The sequence below is a fragment of the Balaenoptera musculus genome, chromosome 19 (genome assembly GCF_009873245.2).
Source record: "Balaenoptera musculus isolate JJ_BM4_2016_0621 chromosome 19, mBalMus1.pri.v3, whole genome shotgun sequence".
NCBI lineage: Eukaryota > Metazoa > Chordata > Mammalia > Artiodactyla > Balaenopteridae > Balaenoptera > Balaenoptera musculus.
In genome coordinates, this window is record NC_045803.1 from 10733231 (window position 1) to 10758414 (window position 25184).

The window sequence follows — 25184 nt, forward strand, 5'->3', positions numbered from 1 at the left end:
GTGACCATAAGACCATGCCCTCCTGGGGAGGGAAGGCCTGTGATGTCCCTGTAGGGAAGGTCACAGGGAGGCTGTGTGATCCCTGGCCAGGCCCCTCCCCTCTCTGGTCTGGGCTCTGGCCAGGGACTCGGCTTGATTCCCTTGCCCCCTGCGAGTCACCGTGGGAGGTCAGACCAAATGGAACAGGCCAAATGGACCACAGACACGTGGAGGAAAACGGACGCCTCCCATTTCTTTTTTTTCCATGTATATTTTTTGTAGGTTTTTTTTTTTTTTTTTGTAAAATGTCCCAGTTCTTCCATAACTTATAAACATGATTTATACCGAAGGGTGAATGGGAAAGCGGGCAGGGGTGGAGTGACTGGGGACGGGGAAGCTCCTCTTCTTGCTGCCCCCTCGGGGCTGGGCCCAGGGCCCTCTGGGGCACCGGGACACCCCAACACCTCCCTGAGGTTGTCTGGCGCCTCTGCCCCTGGTGCTCAGAAGCCCGTGCGCCCCTAGATTCCAGAATCCCTTCCTGGACCCCAGGCCCACCGGGCACGCCGCCCCTGGTACTCCGAATCCTGACGCGCCTGTGGTTCCAGGATCCCCCCTGCCAGCTGCTGGGGTGATGGGTCCCCTCCTTTCCGCTGCCCCCCTGACCCCCAAGGAGGAGGGAAGGGAGGGGGAGGGGGGCTCAGGTCTCCCCTCCGTGGCAGGGGGAGGGGGAGGTGGGATCTGAAGGAGAAAGGGCGTGGAAGGCAGGGGCCAGAAGGGGCTCAGCCAATGGTGAGGCCAAAGCCGCACTGGAACTTGTTCTTTCGGTGATTCAGGAAGGCCCCGAGGGCCAGCGTCAGGGGCAGGGGTGGGAGCTTCTTCTCCAGCGTGGCGCCCACGATCCAGTTGCTATCCACGGAACCTTTGGGTGAACAACCGTGCTGAAAGCCTCGTGCTGGCTTCTCGCCCCATCCCCGCGAGCTGCCCTCCGGCCCACCTCAGATGCCACCGGCCAGACCACTGACCGTGCCGTTCCCGCCACCCGAAACCTCTTCACGCCCTCCAAGTACTTCAGCTCTGAGCTCGGTGACCCCTCCCCTCCGGGAAGCCCTCCGCCACTCCATGGACCCCCTCATCCCAGTCCTGTCCACACCAGGTCGCCGCTCTCTGGGGATGCGTCTGTCCCTCCCACTGTGAGCCCCGGAGGGTGGGGGGTGGAGGCGGGAGAAGGGGCCTGGTCACTGCTGTGTCCCCAGCGTCCTTGGCACAAGGCCGGGCACAGAGCAGGTGCTGAGCATCTGCTGAATGAAAGACTGAAATCTCTAACTCTACTCAATACTCTGTAATGGCCTATATGGGAAAAAAATCTAAAGAAAAAAAAGTGGAGATATGTATACATACGGCTGATTGACTTTGCTGTACAGCAGAAACACAACATTGCAACTCAACTATACTCCAATAAAAGTTTTTTTAAAAAAAGTAAGAAAGGGCTTCCCTGGTGGCGCAGTGGTTGAGAGTCTGCCTGCCAATGCAGGGAACATGGGTTCAAGCCCTGGTTTGAGAAGATCCCACATACCGCGGAGCAACTAGGCCCGTGAGCCACAACTACTGAGCCTGCGCGTCTGGAGCCTGTGCTCCGCAACAAGAGAGGCCGCGATAGTGAGAGGCCCGCGCACCACGATGAAGAGGGGCCCCCGCTTGCCGCAACTAGAGAAAGCCCTCGCACAGAAACGAAGACCCAACACAACCAAAAATAAATAAATAAATAAGCCTACGCCTTTAAAAAAAAAACAAAAAAACCCCACGAAGTATGTATATTTAAAACAAAAAAAAAAGTAAGAAAGACTGAAATCTCCTCCAGGGCCTGTGCCCCAGGACCTGACAGGTGTGCAAGTACCTGGTGCGGTGCCCACATGGTGGAGCCTGAGAACTCACTGAACAGGAGCAGAGAAGCTGAAGTGCTGCAGCCCAAACCCAGCCTCTGACCCCGCTGCCTGCAGAGCAAGGGCTCGAGAGGTGGGCGGGGAAGGCAGGCTTCAGAAGTAAAAAAAAAAAAAACAACAACAATAAAACCCCCCAAGCCCAGTCCCTGGCCCTCCTGGCTGCCTTCGGAAGCCCCCCCTGACCCAGGCCCACTGAAGCGGCCTTTCCAGGGCGGTCTCCACACACCCCAAACCTGAGCCACTGAGGCCCAAGAAGAAACTTAAGGCTAGAGTCGGTCGGCCTCGGGGAAGGTTCCGGATCTGGCTGTGACTGGGCACCCTCCCTAACATGAGACTGTGGGGTTGGCCGGCTGTGCTCCAAGTTGCCTTCCACTCATGAAGAAAAGAAAAGCAAGGGCCGTGTGCGCAGACTGGGAGAGGGCCACTGGTGGGGTGGGGCGGGGGGTGGCAGGTGCAAAGCTCAGGGCCCAGGCGCCCATCCACCCTCTCAACTAGCGTTCTTGGGCAATCTGGGGGCCCAGCACGCTGCCCTCTACCATCTCCCCTGGCCGGTATACCCACTCAGAGTCACCTCTTGCCTGTTTCCCACACAGGGAAATGGAGGCCTGTACCTTTGAAGAGGAGGTTGGCCTTGGGCAGATCCAGCTGGTACCCGAAGGAGACACTTGTGTCCTGCATCCTTGTGCTGGCCTCGAACTCCACACCCACCTGCAGCTGGAGGGGCCAGGGCGACACACGCGGGTCAGCCTCCCAGGCTCAACACTCAGGCGTGCCAGCCCCGGGCACCCCACAGCCCGCACGTGTGCCTGCACGGCCAGTCCCTGGACCAGCTCACCTGCTCACTGGCTTTGTGGTAGTATGTTGCATGCATGCCCGCCTGACCCAACGTGACTGTCGCCAACCAGTTGTTCACTGTAAGAGAGCAGGGTGGGGCGGGGCAGGTTACCAAGGGGGCTCGGCATCTGGGAACCCAGGTTTTCCCCCATCTCCCTCAGAGCCAGGAGTCCAGGGCCCCAGGCTCCTCCTCCCTCAGACCCAGGAGTCCAGGGTCCCCAGGCTCACATGTGTATTTCCCAGCTAGTGACATAACAGTGCCCTCCTCCCCAGGCCGCCGGTGGTAGACCAGCTCTCCGCCCAGGGCCAGACACGGCGTGACGCTCTGGAGGTAGTGGGCCACGAGGATTCCTGCAGGTGAGATGGGAAGGTATTACTTCTGGGCTCGGCGGTTAGTTTCCGCCCAGCTGGACTCCCGCTCCCTCGGGCCTCCCACTCGGGCTCTTTTTTAAAATTAATTAATTAATTAACTAATTTATTTATTTTTGGCTGCATTGGGTCTTTGTTGCTGCACACGAGCTTTCTCTAGTTGCAGCAAGTGGGGGCTACTCTTCATTGCAGTGCATGGGCTTCCATGCATGGGCTCTAGAGTGCAGGCTCAGTAGTTGTGGCACACGGGCTTAGTTGCTCCGCGGCATGTGGGATCTTCCCGGACCAGGGATCGAACCCGTGTCCCCTGCATTGGCAGGCGGATTCTTAACCACTGCGCCAGCGGGGAAGCCCCAACTTGGGCTCCTTGCTCAAGCAGTTCGCAGGGCTCTGAGGTCAGCCTCCCAGGCCCCCTGGGACCTCATCTACTCTGCGCTGATTTGTCTCCATTTACAGAGGAAGCCACAGAGGCTGAGGGGGTAAGTCACTTCCGCGTGGTCACAAGATGCATCAGGGGCAGAATCCAGGCGTCCCCAGGCCCTGAGCCCAGGCTCTGAGACACTATGCCGCCATGAGCAATAGGAGGATAGGGCTGGTAAGAGCACACCTCGGGGGGCCAGACAGCCTGAGTTCAAATCCCAGCCTTACCACTTGCTGGTAGAGTAACCGTGGGCCACTGGCCTCGCTTTGCTGTGAACGGGACACCCCGTGAGGCTGTGAGGAGGAGTAGAGGGCTGGACGCAGGTGCGGTGCACGGGGCGTGCCTGGCAGACAGCCAGCGCCCGGCAATCAGGAGGACGGGCCCTGCTACCTCTGCCCCTCGGCAGGAGGGATGGCTCTGACTGAGGCCGCCTGAGTGTTTGCTAACCCATGACTCCACCACTGGGCTGAATTCCTTGAGCCCAAGGACTCATTCGTGTCTGTCTTTGAAAGCCCAGGAGAGGAGACGCCACAGATGTGATCTCTGTGGAGAGGAAAAGCCAGGGAGGAAGAGAGAGTGAGTGGGGGATGCAGAGGGAGTGGTGACAGAGAAAAAGAAAACAAGAGACACCTCTGTAGAGACAGGGAAACAATCAGAAACAGACAGATGGGGCCTTCCCTGTGGTCCAGTGCTTAAGAATCCGCCTTCCAATGCAGAGGACGCCAGTTCGATCCTTGGTCAGGGAAATAACATCCCACATGCTGCGGGGCAACTAAGCCCGTGCACTCTGGAGCCCGCGCGTCATAAGCCGCAACTAGAGAGAAGCCTGTGTGCCGCAACGAAAGATCCCGTGCACAGCCACTAAGACCCAAAGCAGCCAAATAAATAAATAAATACTAAAAAAAAAAAAAAAAGAAAGAAAGAAAAGAGAAGAAATGGGGAGGAGGGGAGGGACTGAAGATTCCCAACCTGACAAGACAGAGCAGGTGAGGACAGGCGACATGAGCTTAGAGATGGACCCCCGCCAGAACGAGGGAGACCAGAGCAGAAGGGGAGGTAGGGACAGGGAAAGCCCGGAGCCGGGAGTGGGAGTGGGACGAAGCCTCGGCGACAGGAGCACGAGGTGTGAACCGGAGACGTGAAGACGCTTCCCAGACAAAGAGCAGAGGCACAGACTGGGGACCGGCTTGAGGGAGCAGGGCAGGACGGGACGACAGGACCGGGCTGCTCATATCTTCAGGCACACCTGGGTGAGGGTTGCCACCAGGGGGGCTGAGCGAGGCCGAGGGCTGCTGGCCAGGGCTCTGGAGGTGCCTTGGGGAGGCTGTGGTCAGGGCGGGCTGGAGCTGGCTCCTCCCCGTGAGTAGACGACACAGACCCACCTCCTGGCCCCTTCCCCTCGAGCCGGCTGTTAAGCCATTACCAGCACACCTCTGGCCAGGAGCAGCCACTCCTGCAGTAGAAGGGGAACCTCAGGCCCACAGAGGGAAAAGTGACCATCCAGAGGTCACACAGGGACTTCAACTCAAGAGTCTCTGGCCGTGATTGGAACTGAGGGCCTCGAGGCCCCGGAACTTCTCTCCCACGCCCCATCTCCCGGGCCTGCCTCGCCCTCTGCTCCCCAGGCCCCGCCCTTCTCCCTGGTCTCTTGCCCCAGTCTCACCCTCTCCAAGCAACTTCGCATGCAGCAGACAGAGGGATCTTGTTAAAGCACACACCTGACCCTGCTCCCCCCTTCCCCGCTCCAGAACCCGCTATGGCTCCCCAGTGCCAAGGAGACCCCAGCTCCTCAGGGCACAGGTGCAAGGCCCCATGTGGCTCGTCCCCAGCTTCGAAACAGGCTTCCTTCGAGAGCTTCACAACTCACTGCCCAGCGCTTATTTCCACACAGGCCTATTTCTTGAACATCCCAGCCCTTCCTGCATCTCTCTCCTTAAGCTGCTCTGTTTTTTCCTCCCACTTGTGTCCACACCCAGCTCCCCCGGGAGCTCCCCAAGGCAGGGGCTTTGTGAAAGCCAGTGGCTCTCAACCAGGGGCCATTCTGCAATGTCTGGAGTGGCCATGAAGAACCTGTTGAGTTCAAAACCCCATGAGAAGGAAAGAAAGTGAATCAGAGGTCTGTGAGCAAAGAAGAGGCCTTGGGCAAGGGGCAGAACGCAGACCTGGGAAAGGAGCATGGTTTCCCGAAACCTGCAGGGCTGGGGCCACATCTGGATACCTGGGGAAAGTCACCTCGGGCAGGAAGGGCAGGCACCCAGGGCAGATGCTTGGGGGCGGGGAGGCAAGCACCGAAGGGAAGGTGGTTCTTGGCCCCGGCCCAAAAGAACGGCTTCCTCCCCACACCGCGCTCCTTGGGGCTTTGTCCATGCAGAGCCCTTTTCTGGGAGCGGTGCCCTCCTCTTCACCTGCCTCGGTCTAGACACTGCCCCTGTCACTCCAGGAGAGATGGGACCTCTGTTACAAGCTCTCACGGCAACCTGGACCTTCCCAGTGTAGGATTTCCCCCAACAGTAATGCAGTCACTGTGTGATTATTTGTTTAGAGGCAAACACGTCTCCCCTACCGGCCTAAGAGCCCTGTGAGGGCAGGGAAGGGGTGTGTGTGTGTGTCCCCCGAGACGAGGCCACAGGAGGGGACCACGTAAGACCAGTGGCTCCTCAGTGAGGCCTAGGCCATGATTCAAACTCCAGCTCCTCTGCTTCCTAGCTGTGATCCTGGGGGACTGATTCCGCCCTAGGCCTTGCTTTCCTCATCTGTGAGAACCCTGATCCCCCTGCCCATGTGGGGCGGCATGGAGACCCAACCCAGAGCGAACCCTAACGAGGCGTGTCTGGCCCCAGACTTGGGGCTGACAGCTTCTCCCACTGACTCCTTCAGCAAGGTGAGCTCCCTGCAATTGTGCCCATGAGACGGATGAGGAAACTGAGGCTCAGAGGGGGTGGAGCGCCCAGCTGTCAGTGGTCGGTTACTCATGTGCTCAGCACTGACCTGGGACCAGAAGTTTTGATCAGTCCCTGAAGGGAGGAAGGGACACCTGTAGGAACTAAGAGACGAGAGTGTCACTGGTGGCCTTGGGCTCCAGGGAGGAGGGACCTAGAGGCCAGTGTTGAGGAACACAAAAGGCCGATGCCGGTGAGTGTTTGAGGGGGCAGGGGGCCCTGTGCCCTAGCGAGGAGCATGGACTCTGGAGGCAGCCTCGCTGTGTCTCCTTGGGAAGGTACTTGCCCTCTCTGGGCCTCAATCAGACAGGGATGACGGCAGCACTACCCCACAAGGCTGTTGAGAGGATTCCACGAACCCTTTGCTCACTGCTCCATCCCTAGTGCCTCGAGGGACTGAATGAAGGACCGGGTATACACAGTATGCTTAGGACCTGACAAAAGGCAGGAGGTGAAAAACGAGACCTGCTGTGACCACCGCTCACTCCTTTGCTCAGTATTTTCTGAGCGCCTACTCTGTTCCCAGCACGGTTCCAGGTGCTGGGCATACAGGTATCCTGGCTTCCCACCTTCACATGCCTTTGCTCAGCACTCACGGCCCAAGAGCCTGCTCTTCCTGACAGAGCCAACAGCAGACACAAGAATCCGGAATCACCACCTCCGCCCTTTTAGTTGTTCAAGACAAAAAAGGCTGACCTCTCATCTCTGACCTCCCTCTTATCTCCCACACCCAGCCCAGCAGCAAATCCCATCGCTCCACCTTCAAAGTACATCCAGATCCCCGACTACTTCTCACCCCCTCTGCTGCCAGCAGGCTGGAACCCCTCGTAGTCTGTTCTCCACATGTCAGCACAAGTGGTCCTGTTAGAAGCTAAGTCAGATCCTATCCCTCTCCAGTGGCCCCAGACTCAATCTGAGTGAAGGCCAAAGTTCTACAAAGCCTTAAGTGATTTGGCCCTGTTATCCTCTGACTTCTTCTACCATTTGCCCTCCTTCCTCATTCATTATAGCCCCAATCCTCCTTGATGTTCCAGTGAAGGGTCCTACCTCAGGGCCTTTGCACTTGCTGTTCCTTCCGGCTGAAAAGCTCTTTTCCCATATATTTGCTTGGCACCTTCCCTCACATCCTTCAGTCTTCATTTTCAGTTATCACCTATATAATGAGGCCTTCTCTCAAGATGCCGCCCACCCCTCCCGAGGCCGTAATTTTCCCACACAGCTCCATCACCCATCTGCTTTACTTAGGTCACTAGAATGGAAGCTCCCAGAGGACAGACCTAATTTTCCTTTGTTCACCACCGTATCCTCTGGACGCGGAAGACATAGAGTACGTGATAGATAAAACTCACTAAACGAATATAGAGAAATCAAAAGCAGACACTCAGAGACAAAAATAAAAAAGGGGGAAGCAAACTGAAGAGATCAGAAGTACAGACATTAGTCAGCTGGTCCCTGCCCCCAGCCAACCTAAACAGGAATGTTCCTCCTCCACCTCCATCTCAGACTTACTTGCCTCCCCTCAGCTGCACGCGGACTCTGCCTGCCTTGGGATCTGCTCTGTGCCCCCGAGCAACCCCAGAGCCCCATGAGTAGTAAGAAAAACAGCTCATTTCCTCGGGACCCATCAGATGCCTGACCCCATTCGAAGCTCTCCACACATGACCCACTCCGCAACCCTGTGAGGCAACCCAATTTTACAGATGAGGAAACTGAAGCCCACGAGGGTGATGGAAGCTCCCACAATCGCAGTTAAGCTAGTGGCAGAACTGGGGCTTGAACCTGCTTTCTCCCCCACAATGCTACGGGCTTGATGCTCTGTGTTCTGAAGTCACACCTGCCCGTGACCGTTTCTTGGATGGTGGAAGAGGGCCAGCGAAAGAAATGGATTTGCTGGCAAAGCTGGGGCTGGGGTCTGACCCCCCTCCAAGCCCCGTGCCTCTTACCTGAACCCACCAGGACGTCTGGGTTCCCCAGGGTGACGGCCGCGGTGAAGTCGGAACCCCGGTACTCCCCGTCCACCTGCCAGTTCACGAACTTTGACTGCTGGGTCTGTGGGGGGAGGGGCAAGCGTGAGGGTGAAACCGAGGAGGACCCCACGGGGCCCTCCCAGGTACAAAAAGCCTTTTAGTCCCCATACCCAACCCCCCTTTCTTGTTTGTAGGGAAAAGGCTTCAGCCTCCTAGACCTTCCCCTAGGGCAAATCCAAAGCTTTTCTAATCAGGGAAGTGAGGGAAAGCAGAAACAAAGGAAAAGCAGTCAAATAATAGTCAAACAATAGTGCCATGATAAGGAGGAATCCTAGCTCTTTCTCAAGGATATAAAAGGCCCCCCACCCAGGTGGAGGATGGTAACTTCAGGCTGAGCAAAAGATTCCTGGCACTCCACCCTGTTACCTCACCATCTACCAACTGGAACAAAGTCACACGTCCTGCAGCCCCCCCCCCAAATTTGTCTTTAGAAACTCTTCCGTGAAAACTATGGGGGAGTTTGGGTCTTCAGAGCATAAGCCACCTGTATCCCTTGCTTGGTCCTTACAATAAACCTTTCTCTGCTCCAAACTCTGATGCTTTGGTCTGTTTGGCCTCACTGTGCGTTGGGTTCTTGGATTCAATGCCAAGGGCAGCCTGGTGCTCAGTGGCTGGGGGAGCAGCCGACTCGACCCCCACTCACCTGGATGGCCATCTTGGACCTGAGGCCAGGGCCCAGCTGGTGAATGACCTGAGCATTGAGGCTGCCACTATTGTCCATGTCACCCACCAGCACTGGAAAGGCCTGTGGGGCAGAGGGCAGGGTTAGAGGTTAGAGGTCTAGCATCATAAAAGTATATGCGTGATGGCCCTCGGTGAGAAGCCTAGGATTAGAAAGCCTCAGAATGAGGTTCTCTCCTCCAGGAAGCCCTCCAAGACCACCTTGGCTGAGTTAGGTTCCCCTCTGGGCTCACACAACCTTTGGGTTCCCCCATTTCGGTCCTACTCTCCCTGGACTGTTACTCTCTGGGGACAGGCTGTTCCCTTTCTCCAGCAGGCTGTGAGCGCCATGGCTGTTTCAGTCACTGCTATGTCCCCAGCACCACCCAGCACAGGGCTGGGCACAGAATGGGGGTTACAATGAAGGTTTGTTGAATAAATGAATTTATTGCATGGAAATCATTAACATAATCAAAGACCTAATTTAGTCCCGCAACTCTGTGTCCTGCCCAAGCCTCCTTTCGGGTCTCCAGTTTTGCCTTCACTCCCCTAACCTAGCCTTGGCAGACAGCCTGAGAAATGCTATCTATCTCCAGAGCATTCATCTGACCACGTCTTTCCCTCACTTAAATCTTTCTGTGGCTCTCCTGCGCCCCCTAGCGAAAGTTCAAATGCCTAGCTTGGCCTTCAAAGCCCTGCAAGATCTACAGCTCAGCCCTGCCCACTCTGGGTCATTACTGTCTGGTGACCTTGGTGTACCCAGACTCAACCAGCACAGGGCTGGGCAGAGACGTGGGCGTCAGGATGAAGGAATGACCCAGGTTCCGATGCACCTTGGAGACACAGTCTCCACCTCCCAACACTCTCAGCAGTCCTGGCCTCCTACTGACAAGGCCTTCTTTGCCTGACTGGTTACATTGTTAGAAGATACAGTAAATGAATGGCAAAAGGAATCTCACCTCTGTTGGACTCAGCTGCTTTGTCCCCACGTACGTGACCCCGAAGTGGTAGTTGGACTCCCCGATTGTGCTGAGGGCTACTGTGTGGTTCACCTGGGAGAAGAGGGAGGGCTGTGGTGACGAGTCTGTGGGCCACCCCCTAAGGAACCCAGCCGAGCCCACTCCCAGGGCAGCTCCTATCCTACCTGGGATGGGAGATACTTGCCCATCTGGCTTCTCCATCAGGGCATCTCTAGGCTGGGCAGGGGATAAAGACTGGGAGGTGTGGCCTGACTGGATTAGAGACTCAGAGAAGGGATGTGCTGGGGCTGGGGCTGGGGCTACACACCTGGTACTTCATTCCTGCCTGGATGCTGGCTATGGGGGGATGGTGTATCTCTGGATTCTGGGTCCCTAAACCCTACCACTGGCCGCCATTGTGTGATCAGCCCGGCACTGTGTCTCTGAGTCTTTCCAAGTACCAAGGAGCCCAGACCTTTAGGGAGGAGTAAAAGGGTTGTACCTGCAGATGCAGGGGGATGGCTGGGATGACCTCTGGAGGATAATGGGACCAGGAAGGCTCACCTGGAAATGATTACTCAACCCTTTGTTGACTGTGAGCTTGACACCTTCCATCTGAATAGGAAACAGCTCTAAATGAGAGAGAAGTGCTGTCACACTCCAACACGCGCGCACACACACACACACACACACATCCATTTCTCATCCCTTCCTTCCATAACGTCCCGGCTCTCCCTTCTCCAGGGATCCCAACCAGTAAATAGCCTAGTGGATGGGCCCAGGACCAAGGCCTTTGCCTGCATCCAAATTCCAGGGCCACCACCTACTACCTGTGTGACCTTAGGCAAGTCACCTTATCTATGTCAAACTTATCATCTGTAAGTTGAAGATGCTCACCACGTAGAAATATTGCAAGGATTTAATGAGTTAACACATACTGAATGCCAGGACGGTCCTCAATAAGCTGCTGACACCACTTTTGCTATCACAATTACTCCAAGCCAGGATCCAGAAGCTTTGGGTTCCACCTCCACTGGCCCTTTGCTGACACTGTGACCTTGGGCCTCAGTTTCCCTCCCAATCACAAGAGGCTGGCCTGGCTGATTCATGGGGCTCCTGAGGTCCCTAAGGCTTTCTCCACTGCTCTGGCATTCTATCCTGAGGTTCCACCATTTGATCCCATCGTTCTAAGCCCCAAGTTCAATGTGCCACCATTCGATCCCAACGTCAACTCCTAACGCTCTGTTAAATGATTCCAACGGTCCGTGCCAATTCCCAAGGTCCTCAGTGTGCTCCTCCTTCCCCCGATATCCGGGCCATCACAAGCCCGCCGGGCCCCTAGCCCCTCACCCTTGCACTTCCGGTGGCACTCCTCGAACGTGCCCGGGTTGGGCAGGCAGCCGCAGGCCCTATCATCCCCGGTCCCTCCAGCGCTGGCGGCCGCAGTCCCCGGGATCCGTTCGGAACCTCGACCGGCGCCAGCTCCAGCACCCAGGCCGCCCCCGATCGGCGGCAGCGTGAAGCCCGGAGGAGAAGGCGGAGGCGGTGGCAGTCCCACGAGGGGAGGCGCAGGCGGCGGCGGCGGCCCTGCGGGCGGAGAGCTAGCGGCCAACACGTTCCCCATGGTCGCCTGCAAAGGGAAAGGTCAGAGGGCAGAGGTCAAGGCCCGCAGGCTCCAGGCCCAGTCGCCAGCGAACACCCCTCTGCTCGGAGCCCCGTTTTCACGCGCGGCAGCGCCTCCTCCCGGTGTGCTCCGCTCCCACCCCGTGCGCCACGCGCAACCGAACCCGCTGCCGCCGCCGCCGCCACCACCATCGCCCCGCCCCACCTAGCCCATTGGTTTACCGGGCCCTGGGGTCCGCCCACCAGCTTCAGGGTCTGGCCTTACTATTGGAGTCATGGATGAAAGTCCCACCCACCTCTTTGGAACGCCCTTTTCTGTTGGTTCCCACTCGCAGACAGGTCAAAGCATACCTCCCCGCCCTTCCCATTGGCTTGGGGAGCCCACACCGATTGGCTCTAGATGCCGCGGGTTCCGGTGCTCGCCCGCCATTGGTCTGTGCTGCGCACTTCGCAACGCCCATTGGCGTATCGCCTCCGCCCCATTCCAGGAGGCGCCCCTCTTTCGACTCCGCCCCGCGGCGAAGTTGCCATGATAATTGGTCGGCCTTTGCCCTTGAAGCATCCTGATTGGCTCCAGCATGTACAGGGGTCGGACCCTGGTGACGTAATCAACGTTGTGTGTTCATTGGCTAATGTGCCAGGGTCAAGGGACACGGATAAAGGTGGGTTGCGCGGCAGAGGCTGCTAGGCAGCAAGGTCAGGCCTCGCGTCCCACCAGGCACCGCGGCAAAGGGGCGGCCTCCTAGTCCGGAGTCGCACACTGAAAGCCGGAAGTGCTAGCCCTTCCCACAGTGCCACGGGAGAATTCTAACCCGTTATGTGAACGCTGTCCTGCTTCTTGTTACCCACAATGCCCCTTACCCATTTAACTGGACGGTTGCCGTAGACCCACCCCTTTCGTTACCCATCATGCCTTTTGGCTCTCTCTCCCCCCAACCCTTGCCCCAGTCACTGTGTCTTCCATCTTTGGCCCATTCATTCCTGTCCCATTACCCAGCATGCCTTCTGCTCCATTCATTTCACCTTGGTTGCCTGTACTACCTTTAGCCCATTTATGCCCGTTCATTTCCCTAATTCTTTTAGCTAATTCTTTTTTTTAATACAATTTTCAATTTCTTTTTTTTTTAAATTTTATTTATTTATTTATGGCTGTGTTGGGTCTTCGTTTCTGTGCGAGGGCTTTCTCCAGTTGCGGCAAGCGGGGGCCACTCTTCATCGCGGTGCGCGGGCCTCTCACTGTCGCGGCCTCTCTTGTTGCGGAGCACAGGCTCCAGACACGCAGGCTCAGTAATTGTGGCTCACGGGCTTAGTTGCTCCGCGGCATGTGGGATCTTCCCAGACCAGGGCTCGAACCCGTGTCCCCTGCATTGGCAGGCAGATTCTCAACCACCGCGCCACCAGGGAAGCCCTTTTAGCTAATTCTTAATTGACCATAAGGTTTTGGGTCCATTGCCCATCATGCCTGCGGCCCCTATTTCTCCATTATTCATCCCTCTGCCCCTGGCTCATTCTTTCAGACCTATTACCCATCACGCCCTGAGCTCCTATTACAGCATTATTCATAATTTTGCCTTTGGCCTATTCTTATTGCCATTTATTCATTACGCCCGAGCCCCTCATACTTAATTACTGCTATTTCTACTTTGTTCCGTTTATTTCGGTCCATTACCCATTAGACTGCTGTTGCAGATTCCTTTTCGTTAATCACAATGCCCTGGACTCCTCCCCACTCCTTCCATTACCCATCACTATGTTTTTGGCTATGCATTTTTGCTCATTATCCCCTCAATTATCTTTTTCACATCTTTGGCCCTTTTCTTAATGTCTGTAACCCATCTTGACTTCTAGTCTACTGATTCCCTCAAGCCCTGGACCCCCTATTCATTACCCATTTTGTTCCACCCCCATCCCCTTCACAGCCCACAGTAAACACGAGTTGAGACCTGGTCAAAGTACAAACTCATTTTGTAGGAAATGCTGTATTACAAAACAATATCACATCCCCTACCCCTGACCCAGGTGATCCACTCTCCACCCCCCACCCAGGTGGGTGCGTCCAACCCCACTGGGCAGGAGTAAAAGGACTCAGTAGTCTTCAAAGCAACAGCAAATTCTCTGAAGGCTGGGGTCAGCAAGGCCCACTCTGCATGAAGCTCACCCCATGTAGCCCTGAGTTGGGGCATAATTCTCTGTACACAGGAATTGGGGTAGTGGGAGCTCAGGGAAGGGTCTGTACCCTGAGACTCCTGCCTGCAGGAGGGAGGAGATGGGCAAGTTCTGCTTTGGGCTGGGGAATCCCCTCCCTCCCACCACTGGGGGACAGGGTGGGGACTGGGCGAGTGGGGCTCTGCCACCTGGAGGGCTCAGGTCTGAGCAACAGGATGCCCCCAACACCCACCCAAGCAGAGCTGTTAGGAGTGACGGCCTGAGGTCCACTCAGAGGTCTGGGGTCTTCTTTGGGATTTGGGGGGAGTCTGGAGATGGTGGGACATGAGAGGTATAATCTAAGGTCACAGTCTGAGGACCCCTTGGGTAAGAGGTTGTGCAGAAACCTACCTTCTCCAGCCCCTCCTAAGATAAGGTTATCAGTTTTCCATTGTCATGGCCCATTTCTCTGAGTCAGAGATCATGGATTAGACGTCACAGTGGAGCCACCAAGATAGAAGTCACAGATGAGATGCATGTGTGTTAACTGACAGTGGCCAAGCGAGAGATCAGGGGGCCCTAGATCCCTGGCAGAAAGTTGAGGGATCAAAAAATGAGAGGTGAGAGGCCAGGACCATGGCGGCTTACACATACATGGCCCGAGACATGACAAAGCCTTTGCCCTGGTAGGACTCAGAGGGGCTGGAGTAGGACAGGGAATCGTAGATGGGGTTGATCTTGTCCAGATAGTCTTCCTCCTCCTCATCGTCCTCTAGATCCAGGGAAACCCTCTCCAGAGCAGGCGGCCCTGGAGGCACCAGCATGGGGGACCCCAGGTTCGTGGCCCCCAGGAGCAGGGGCCCTGACCGTTCTTCCAAGGTGGGAAGCTCATGGTATCGAGGCATTTCCTGGGGATGGGGAGGGAATGAACCCAAGGTCACCTCTTGAACATGACACAGAATCCCACTCTGCTCCTTGACCCTCAAATCCTGATCACCATCTCCCCATGCCAACCAGACCTGACCTCACCCTATGTCACCCCTTGTCACCTGGGTTGATATTGAACTGGGACAATCATACAGCTGGTCCCTAACTCAAAGCCCAGAGCATGGACTCTACCCTGTTAATCCTGAGCCTCTCCTTTTCTTTTGATCACTGACCCCAAGTCTTTCCCCATGAGCCTTTGACTTCAATCTTGACCTAAGCTTAAGCTCTAAATAGCCCCTTGAAAACTGACTTGTCTCAAACTCAACATCCAACCTCTGATCTCCAGGAGGCCACTGAGGGCAGTGACTGTCTGTCTTGTCCCAGCTCCAGGTACAGTGTCTGGCAAATGGAGATACTCAACCAGTCTTCTTTGATGGGATGACTTAAAACTCTCACCCCATGTCCTTGGACTTTTACAACCATGACCTCCCCCACTGAATCCTAAATGTATCTCAGAGCTCTAAGGTCTGACCAGAGATACAGCTCTGAACTTGAGTTGTAACCTTTAGTCCTTGACCTCTTATGTAAGGAGGCCCTTAAACTCAGATCCCAAACCCACCCTTGTCCTCTCCCGAGCTCCTACCTGCTCAGCGCACGAGACACTAGCATCAAAGTAGGGGGTCTTGAGTGGGCTGTGCTCCGAGGCCCCCAGGGTGAAGAGCTGGGAGGGCTGCGATGCGACAGAGAGGGACAGGTCAGGACCACCCCCCCCTCCCAGACAGCCTCTCCCCACCAGTCCCCCCTCCCAGCCCCGGCCTCAGTGGCAAAAGTGGTGTGGGGATGTGGGGGCAGCCTGGGCTCCAGGGGAAGTGCTCACCATCTCCGGCTCCTCCAGCTTTGCCTTTGGAGTCGGCGGCTTGTATGAGGGAGGCCCCTCTAGGCTGTGGGGTAGGAGGTAGGTCAGGTGAAGGCTAAGCCCTGAGAAGCCCTCTACCCCAGGGCCACTGCACAGTTCTTTCCTCTGTCTGATCTCTCTTTCCATCACCCACCTCCCCTTACCCAGCTGACTCCTACTCATCCCATGAATTTCTCTTCTTCCAGCAAGCCCTCCTGACTCTCCAGGAGGATCCAGAACTCCTGTTATATGATCATATCTACCTATACATCCCTCACAGGGCACTTACTGAGTTTGTATTTGAAATATTATTTCTGATCTCATTCAACGACTGTACCCCACTGTGAGCAACGTGAGGGAAAAAAAATGAGATCTGTGTTGTCAACATGGTGTTCCCAGAACACACTATGAGGAATATCAGGAAATATTTGTTAGAAGAGGGAATGAAAAAAATGAATGAAATGCTTTCCTGCCCCCCAAACTATGTTAAATTCCCTCATTCTACACACCCTCAGACCAGAGCATCCTATATATATAATAATGATGGAGGCTTACTATGCCTTCAATCCCCAGCTCAGATGTCCCTGCCTCCAGGAAGCCCTCCCTGATCTTTCAGGCTGAGTCAGGTGCCCCCTCTAACCTCTCCCAGCTCCCTCAGCTTCCTTAGCCCATCCCTGGCCATGCTGGACTGTCACTGTCTGGGAACAGGTCTGTCTCCTTGAGACTGTGAACCCTGGGAGGCCAGGGCCAGGGCCATCTCAGACACCACTGGGTCTCATGGGCTTAGAAGAAGAGATCAACAGCAAGTTGTTGGTTTGCATTGACTAGGTGATTAAGACAGTGGTTCACAAACTTTCTTGTGCATCTTAGGGAGTTTGTTATAAATACAGATGCCAAGCCCTTCTTGTAAAAGTTCTGATTCAATAGGTTTGGTGTAAGCCCAGGAAGGTGCATTTTTAACAAGTGTTCCCCCTCAAACACACTGGGTCATATTATTTCAGAACCATTTTGCCCCCAAAATGCTTTCTTGCTGGATGAATTTCAGCAAGTGATTTCAGCTCTCTGAACCTGTTTCCTCTTTGAGAAAATGGGTACCCTTAGCTCCATCTGAAAATTTAGGTTTCCATGATATTATATGTTTATGTGTGTGGACGTCTTTTATTTATTTTTTAAATTTATTTTATTTTTTTGGACATCTTTTAAGTGTTTGTCTCATGGTTGTGTTCCTAGCTTTCAGGGTCTTGCCCCAAGTGGGTACTTTCTGAATACCTATTGAACGAATGAATGAATGGATGGATGTGAGGCTTCATTGAGATCACACATGTAACATACATCTCGTCAAGCCTGGCACATAAGTGTTCTACAAAGAGAAGTGGGGCTAGTTTCCCCCAATATCTAGGCTCCTCTTTTCTCATAGTAATAGAGATTTTGGCTGGGTACGTGGCCACCAGAATAAAGACTACGTTTCCCAGCTTCCTTTGCAGCTGAGGTAGCCATGTGACTAGGCCACTGGGAAATGGGAAATGAGAAGAAGTGATGGGTTCCCTTACAGGGCTGCCGACTGCCCTCTATTTCCATTTCCCTTTCCCACTGACAGGAATGGGGTCATTGAGGCCAGGATGGCCATGTCTGGTTGTCATGTCCATAGACAACAATAAAAGAGGGGGGAGCCATCTTGGAATGTGAATGAAGGTCACACGCTAGGGAAGGTGGAGCAAAAAGATAGCAGGAGCCTGGGCTCTGATGACGTCACAGAGCAGAACTGTCATAGCCATGATTTCTAGGAGACAGAGATAAACTCTCCTCTCCACCCCATTTAAGTCACGGTCATTTTGGGTCACTCAGCCATTGCTGATGACTTTCTCCCAGCCTCCTCCCCAACTCTGTGTGCCCAGTTCTGGGACCCCTCCCTCATCCACTTCTTAGGGCCCATCACTCACTCCTCCTCCTCCTCTGCCCCCTGCAGCCTCTGCTCCTTCCGCTGCTGTCGGCAGATGAGGATGCCTGTGGCGGCCACAGCAGTCGCAATGATGGCAGCGATGATGCCGCCAATGATGCCACCTGTGGCCCCTGCGCCTGCTGTGTTGGGTGTCTCTGCAAGAAGAGGGACAGCGTGAGGGAGTCTCCAGGAGGAAGCCACAGCGCCTTATTCCCAGCCCCACCTCCCAAGTCACCGCCCACCTGCCTACCTCTTTTCCCAAGGGCAGAGGACATTCTTTTTATTCACTTAATCCTTACCGATCATTTGTTGTGTGATAGAGTGGTGAACAAAACATACAAAAGTCCCAGTCACATTGGACTAATGTTTTGTTGGGCAGGGAGGACACCAGTAGAGAAATATACACAATAGCTAATATGCCAGGTGATAGTAAGTGATAGAGGATAATAGTGTATAGTAGGGTAGGTGATAAGTGACAGAGCAGGGGCCCTCAAGGGCAGTCAGAGAGAGCCTTACTGTGAGGTGACATTTGAGCAAAGACCTGAAGGAGCTGTAGGGGGTGAACCATGAGAATATGAGAGCATTCCAGGCAGAGCGAACAGCCAGCACAAAGGTCCTGGGGAGGAAGCCTCAAGTTGTTTTTAAAGACAGCAAGGAGGCCACGTGGCCAGAGCAGAATGATGATGCGAGAGTGTGCAGCTAAGGGAAGGGAGGTGATGAGGAATGGAGCGAAAAGGCAAAAAATTGGGGGGCGGGGTGTGATTCTGGATTTGGGATCAGACCCCTTCATTCCTTACATAGAATGGAGTCATCCTAGGCAGAGGATCATAGCTCCTGTAACCTAACAGGAAAAGGGGTGGAGAGAAGCCCATGACCCCCTGGGCCTCTCCTTTGTAACACTTCCCACTTCCTGAATCGTTTTTGGAGCAATTACCTGTTTACTTGCCAATTTCCACACTGCACGCTCCAAGGGGTGGGGTCTGGCACACAGTTGGTGTTTTTCTAGACATGTAAGGAGGGGCCCAGCAGGGACACTCAGGGACCTACTGTCTGCCAGATCAGCCAATTTCCCGCCCCTGCCCTCCTGGCACTACCCTCCCATTGTGGGAGGAGGTGGGGGCGGGGGGGGGCCCTCGACAGGGTGGTACAGACAGTAAACAACTAAGGGAAATAACATGTGTGCCAAAGCCCCATCCACAGGCTTCCCCCTTCCATCAACCCCACTACACAGATGCAGAGAGAAAGCTGCCGGTGGGAATGCTGCCTGGATCCCGGGACTATCCGATTTCCACAACTTCCTGTTACATAGCCTGGCATCCTCTGGAGGGCTTCAGAGCGTGGGGGAATATCAGAGTAAATGCTGCTCGGTCTACACACGCTCACCCTAAAATTGCTGCTATTCCCGTTGTTGACTGCACATCCGGGAGGGCAGGGCAAGCTCTGCCCGAGTCACCGCGGTGTCCCCACACCGTGAGTGGAAGGCAATGCAGGTGGAAGAAATGGGCTCACCAAGCCCCTCTCCATGCCTCCACCGCAGTCCCCAGCCAGGGTTTGGGAGATTTTCTAATGGTTGGGGGGAGTGAGAAGGATACAGAGCTGCAGCCCCTCCCTCTGAATCACTGAAAATCCCCTTGGGCACAGCCTGGGGACAAGGGAACACAAAGGAGGTACGAAAGGCCACGGCCGTGTCTTCCAGAGGTGGGACTTTCCTGGTTTCTCAGCAACCCCACCTGCCCCATCCCCTCAGGGCCCCGAGAATGAAGGGGCAGTCCTCCCTCCCAGTATCCTCAGCAAGCTCTGGGAGGTCGGGTCTGATCACAGCACCTCCCCACCTTCAAGGGCCCATAAGTCCAGGATCCCAGCCCCGCTCTCCCGGGGAGCTCAGTTCTCCCGCCAGTCTGGCCACTCCACCCAGGAAGGCAGCCTCTGTCCTGGAACTCCCGAGTCCAAGCACCAGCCTCTAAGCCCAGTTCCTAGTCCCACTGGCCTTAGGTGTCTCGGGCATCCAGTGTGTCCTTCAAGGACCCAAGTGACCAGAGCCCACCCCCGCCGGCCCCCAACCCCAGCCTCACCAAGTCTAGCCTCCACCAGGCTCCCAGTCTCCAGGGCCCACCCCTGGGACCAGGCAGTCCCTGTCCCACCCCCAAGGAGGGGGTCCGATGTATTACAAGACACCCCCAATGTTTTCCTCCAAGGTGTTTATTAACTCCTGAGTGTCATGGGGCCAGAGCAGGCTGGAGCCCAAATCGAGTCTCTGGGAGGGAGGGTGCTGTGGGTCCCCATTCCCGAGCTCCCCGGGGTGGGGGGCCCCCCTGCCCCATGCAGCCCTGGAGACAGAAGTCCAGTGTGTGACATTCCACCTCCCTCCACATCCCAGGAAAGGAAGTGGGAGGTAGCTTTGAACTCCAGTGTCATCCGGACAAACAAGTTCAACCAGTCTGGGACCCTTGGCTGTCTGCCTGTCTTGGGGTCACACATAAACTGCCCGCCGGGAGATGAGGGAGCCGTCCAGCTGGGACTCCATGTCGTCCTCGAGTGCCGGGGGCCGAGGCAACATGAGGTCTTTCTCTGCCTTGTCCTCCTCTTCCTCCTCGTCCTCCTCGTCTTTGCCCTCTGGCTGCAGGGGACCAGGGGCAGTTGGCGTCCAGAAGACGGGACCCCCATTCCCAAACACCTGAGTTTTCGGATCGTAGGACCCTCCTCCGCTGCCGTCTCCTCCTCCTCCTGGACTCTTCCTCCTTCTCCTCACCCTCAGCAGGATGAAGGCCAAGGACCCCCCAGCCAGAAGCAGCAGCACCAGCAGTATCCCCCCACCAGCCCCCCATACCACTGGACCCACGTCTCGGGGCGAGGCCCGGGGGGTGTCTGAGGAGAGAGAAGAAGGGGTGAGAGAGAAAGGGAGACACGAGGTCAAGAGGATACATCTGGGAGTGGGGAGGGGGGGACCCAGGACACAGCAGGGCAGTGATGGGAACTAGGGAGGTGACTCAACTTGGGCAGAAGGTGGAGGGAAGGGAGAGCCCGTTCCCTCTTCGCTACAGGCTGGGCGCTTTGTATGTGGAGGGGTTGCCAATGGGTGGCCCCCAGATGGATCTCCTTACACCTGCACAGCGTCTCCCCCAGATTAAACTTGCTAACAAAATAGAAAACCAACCAACCAACCGACAAAAAACCAAAATTAAACATTTAAAGCACTAGGCCATTTCACCGCAAATTCCAGATTTCTTTTAGAGGGAAAAAACAAATCAGATCCCAGGGACTTCCCTGGCGGTCCAGTGGTTAAGACACCGCGCTTCCACTGCAGGGGGCGTGGCTTCAATCCCTGGTGGGGGAACTAAGATACTGCATGCCATAAGGCACGGCCAAAAAATTAAAAAAAAAAAAAAAATCAGATCTGGCAACACTAAACTTTCATCTTCTCCACCTGGTGATGGGCTGTGGCTGAGTCAGGCTGGTGACTCTGAAGGGGACAGAGTTCCACACCTGGCCACCCCGGTCACTCGCCAGGACCCTGTAGGCACCTGAGTTTGAGACCCCCTCCCAGAAGCTCTGAGGTCAGCGTCACGGAATGTTGGGGCTGATCCAGCCGGGAAGAGGCAGCCTAGATTTGAGCGTGAGACTGTCTGATTCCAAAGCTCTTTGCACTTGAGAGAAAGGGGATTGAGAAGGGCGAGGGGCCTCCTGGTAATTCCTCCCCCGGGAGCAGGAGCAGCTGGGAGCACGTGTCCCCATTGTGGCAAGTGGGGCTCCTGAAGCCCACAGTCCCGGTTTCCTCTCCTAGCAGGGGCTGAGCTTGCGGGAGGGGAGGGGTCTGGGGGAGGATGGGGGCTGGGGTCGGGCGGAGAAGGAAGCCAGGGAGCCCTAAGCGGGGAGGAGTGAGGATGAGGGAGGGGGCGTCCGGGCCCCACAACAGGGATAGACATGGATGCAACTGGCATCTTATCAGACCCCCCCGCTTCCCCCACCCCTGCATGCAGGGTGTGATTGGGAGAGACCAGGGTGGGGGGGGATGGGAAGGGTCCACTTACACCTGACCCTCCCCTCCCCGCGCCTCTGCACACCAGAGGGGCTGCGACCCAGGCATCTGTTTCTGAATGTTTTCCAAAAGTGGGGGGTCACGACCTAGCGGGCTGTCAGATCAGTCTGGTGACTCACAAGCAGCAGTAAAACAAAATAGAACAGAAAAAGTTTACCTCAAGTATGAAGGGTAAGTAGTATTTTGTGACACTTTTTAGGGGGAATATATTCCTATACCTGTACCCTGGAGATGGGAAAGATTTCTTTCAGTGAAGTCTGGAGACCAGTTTTCGCATGTGTCGGAACGTGTGTCTGTGTTACTGGAGATGATAATTTGGAGATGGTGGGTGAACGTGTTCCTGTCTGTGGTTCAGAAATTCTCTGAAGCAATGTCTAGCCTGTGGCCTTGCCTGTGTTTTCGCTGGCGTGAACCCCAAACCGAGCGTGAGAGCGTGTGCTGGTCTGTGTGCGCATGGGAACGTGAGGTGTCTCTGAGACCCTCTGACGTGACCCTGCCAAGAGCCGTAAGTGAATCTCCTCTCCGGGCAAGGCCACCTGTTGGCACACTCACTGCCCGTGATGATTTCTAGGGTGCTCAGAGGGTGTCCCCACGTTTGTTGGCGTCCATCCGTAGGTGCATGTCTTTGCAATGAAGCTTTTGACTGTCTGCGGGTCTGTGGTTACCACTGGGAGAGTCTCTGGGGGTGTGATTCTGTGTGCATTACCCGCAGCCCCCAAGCGCCCAGGTTCCTGATGGGGCTCTGAGTATGTGTGTTTCACTTGGTGAATATCACCCAAGGCTGAAATCTGAACCCAGTGTGTTCGCTTTGGGGTTTCCAGTGGTGGATATCCCTGGGGTTTCTGGGTGTTTCGGGGGGGGGGTGTCCATGCTCTCGTGGCTCTGTCTTCCTCCGATGGCCCTCAAGTGTGATCCCGCCTGTGTTCTGCAGGCTCCACCCCACAGAGGTGCCTACTGACCCAGTGCTGGTGGGGAGACCAGTTTCTCCGGTGAGTATCTGGGATAGAGGTTCAGGGGGTGTATTTCCAGTTGGGCACCTCGCTGGGTGGGTGGAGCTGACCCTCGTCCGGCTGTTCCTTTGAGGGCAGGGACTGAGACTGGGTCACCATTGTATTCCCCACATTGAGGAGAATGCCTGGCCAAGAGGAAACCTCAGCAAATACTTGTCAGATGACGGTTTGTTGAAAGAGAATCTCCACAATGGGGTTTTTGGAGTTTCCGAGGGTGTGCACTTGAGAACGTCTTCGAGTTACCTTCTCAGCATCTGTGTGTGAGCGATGATATTTCCGCGCGTGGAATTGTTGCTGCCCGCGGTTCTTTTTGCTTCTAGCATGTCTGTGTGATGGTGTCTGCCTCCAGGTGTGTGTGTTTGTGCACCTGAGCGTGTCAGATGCGCTGAAGGCGGGCCAACAGTCTCTCTGGGTGTGTGGTCTGTGACACTGTTTCTGAGTAGCTACATCATATCTCCCCGGCAAGTGTCTGAATTCCTCAAGAGGGATCCGTTTTCATTTGGGTGTCTTTCCAGGTGTGTGTGTATGTGTTATGATCATCTCAGTACGGGGGCCTGCTTCCGTCTGTCTCCAGGTGTGGGTGTGTCTGTCTTCACACTGATGTCTATGAGTTTGTCTTTGGTTGTGTTTCTGAGGGGGCTCTCCTCCCACCCCCTGAGGCCCCCTGCCTCCCTCTAAGCCTCCCGGGCTACAGCTGTGATTGCGACCCCACTTCCATCAGCCCGAACCTGGGCTTTATTCTTGGCTTTATTTTTTTCCTCTCCAGCTACGTGTCTTGGGTCCTATCTGTGTTTTTGAGTTCCCATCGTGGAGACTCAGAGAACTTCTGACCCACAGACACATCAGCCACCATTTCCAAAATACCACCTCCAGGGAATTCCCTGGCAGTCCAGTGGTTAGGACTCCACACTTTCATTGCCGTGGTGGGTTCGATCCCTGGTCGGGGAACTAAGATCCCGCAAGCCGAGTGGTAGGCCATAAAAAAACAAAAAACAAAGCAAAGCAAAACAAATCCAAAATACCATCTCTAGAAACACAAACATCCCAACACACACTCAAACTGGTTTCTGGGTCATACTGACCAGCCCTCACTGTAAGAAGTCCATTGTTTCCGAGTGTTTGTCTAGCTGCCCTCACGTGACTGTTTGTTGTGCAATTCTGTGGGCGTGTCTCACTGGCTGGAGGCCAGGCCAATGTCCCTGGATCTCTCCCTGAAGACCCTTCCCAGGCCTCTGCTTTCTAGGAAGACTCCAGCACAGGTCTCAACGTCCTAACTCCTCTGTCAGCGCCTACCCTGTCACCCCAATCAGATCCCACCTGGGGGCAAGCCACACCGGCCCCCTCCCATCATTGAGGCGGGTCTGAATTCTCCCCAGGTCGGCGGCGCAGCCTCCTCCAGTGCAGCCCCAGAACCCAGAAGGGAGGAACACTTGGGGAGCAGACCCAGTCGTACACACCATCCCCAAGACCCGCTTACCTCGAACTAGGACCACCTGCTCGGCGTGGCCCGTGCCCACGGCGTTGGTGACGGTGCAGATGAAGGTGGTGTTGAAGAGCCGGTCCACCGAGTGGACGATCAGCTTGGGGCCCTGGGCTACTGCTGAGGCTGGGAAGACGCCTGAAGTCCTGGGGGGTTAGGGGGGTCACATGAGAAGGACAGCATGGTCCATGGGGAGTACAGGTCTGACAGCGCTCAGGAGCCAGGCTCTACGGACCTGAAACTTACTCCTTAACACCCCAAACTGCGAGCTCCCTCCTTCTGGAGGACTCACGGTTTTGGGTCGCCGGTGCTCCTCTCACGACACAGTAGTCTGGGCCCCCTGCCCCTCCTCCCTCAGCCCCAGGATCCAGGCCCCCAGCTCCTCCTCCCTCAGACCCAGGATCCAGACCCCTGGCCCCTCCTCCCTCAGACCCAGGATCCAGGTCCCCGGCCCCTCCTCCCTCAGCCCCAGGATCCAGGCCCCGGCCCCTCCCCCCTCAGACCCAAGATCCAGACCCCCGGCCCCTCCCCCCTCAGACCCAGGATCCAGACCCCCGGCCCCTCCCCCCTCAGACCCAGGATCCAGACCCCCGGCCCCTCCTCCCTCAGACCCAGGATCCAGACCCCCGGCCCCTCCCCCCTCAGACCCAGGATCCAGGCCCCCGGCCCCTCCCCCCTCAGACCCAGGATCCAGACCCCCGGCCCCTCCTCCCTCAGACCCAGGATCCAGGCCCCGGCCCCTCCCCCCTCAGACCCAGGATCCAGACCCCCGGCCCCTCCCCCCTCAGACCCAGGATCCAGACCCCCGGCCCCTCCCCCCTCAGACCCAGGATCCAGACCCCCGGCCCCTCCCCCCTCAGACCCAGGATCCCGACCCCCGGCCCCTCCCCCCTCAGACCCAGGATCCAGACCCCCGGCCCCTCCTCCCTCAGACCCAGGATCCAGACCCCTGGCCCCTCCCCCCTCAGACCCAGGATCCAGACCCCCGGCCCCTCCTCCCT

The 25184-nt window shown here is 56.0% G+C and overlaps 2 protein-coding genes across 4 annotated transcripts in view; both read right to left on the bottom strand.

The window, feature by feature from the left end:
- Positions 1–234: 234 nt before the first annotated feature.
- Positions 235–11933, bottom strand: TOMM40 (translocase of outer mitochondrial membrane 40). The gene is made up of 10 exons (XM_036834198.1): positions 11854–11933; positions 11479–11758; positions 10693–10760; positions 10129–10221; positions 9153–9254; positions 8426–8531; positions 2982–3104; positions 2755–2831; positions 2531–2633; positions 235–898 (listed from the first exon to the last, which is right to left on the bottom strand). The coding sequence occupies exons 2-10, from the start codon at positions 11750–11752 to the stop codon at positions 759–761; spliced, it is 1086 nt and encodes a 361-aa protein (XP_036690093.1). The 5' UTR covers positions 11753–11758; positions 11854–11933; the 3' UTR covers positions 235–758.
- Positions 11934–13698: 1765 nt separating this feature from the next.
- The window catches only part of NECTIN2 (nectin cell adhesion molecule 2), a 29311-nt gene continuing 17825 nt past the window's right edge, over positions 13699–25184 (bottom strand). The window contains exons 5-9 of one of the 3 annotated variants that reach the window (XM_036834553.1): positions 24181–24329; positions 17659–17812; positions 15701–15764; positions 15467–15553; positions 13699–14804 (exon numbers count right to left, since the gene is read on the bottom strand). In XM_036834553.1, the coding sequence (XP_036690448.1) occupies positions 14541–14804; positions 15467–15553; positions 15701–15764; positions 17659–17812; positions 24181–24329 (718 nt within the window). In that variant the 3' untranslated portion in view covers positions 13699–14540. Of the gene's footprint in view, positions 14805–15466; positions 15554–15700; positions 15765–17658; positions 17813–19826; positions 20523–24180; positions 24330–25184 lie in introns of those variants that run through there. The other 2 variants (XM_036834555.1, XM_036834554.1) reach the window with 2 other exon arrangements.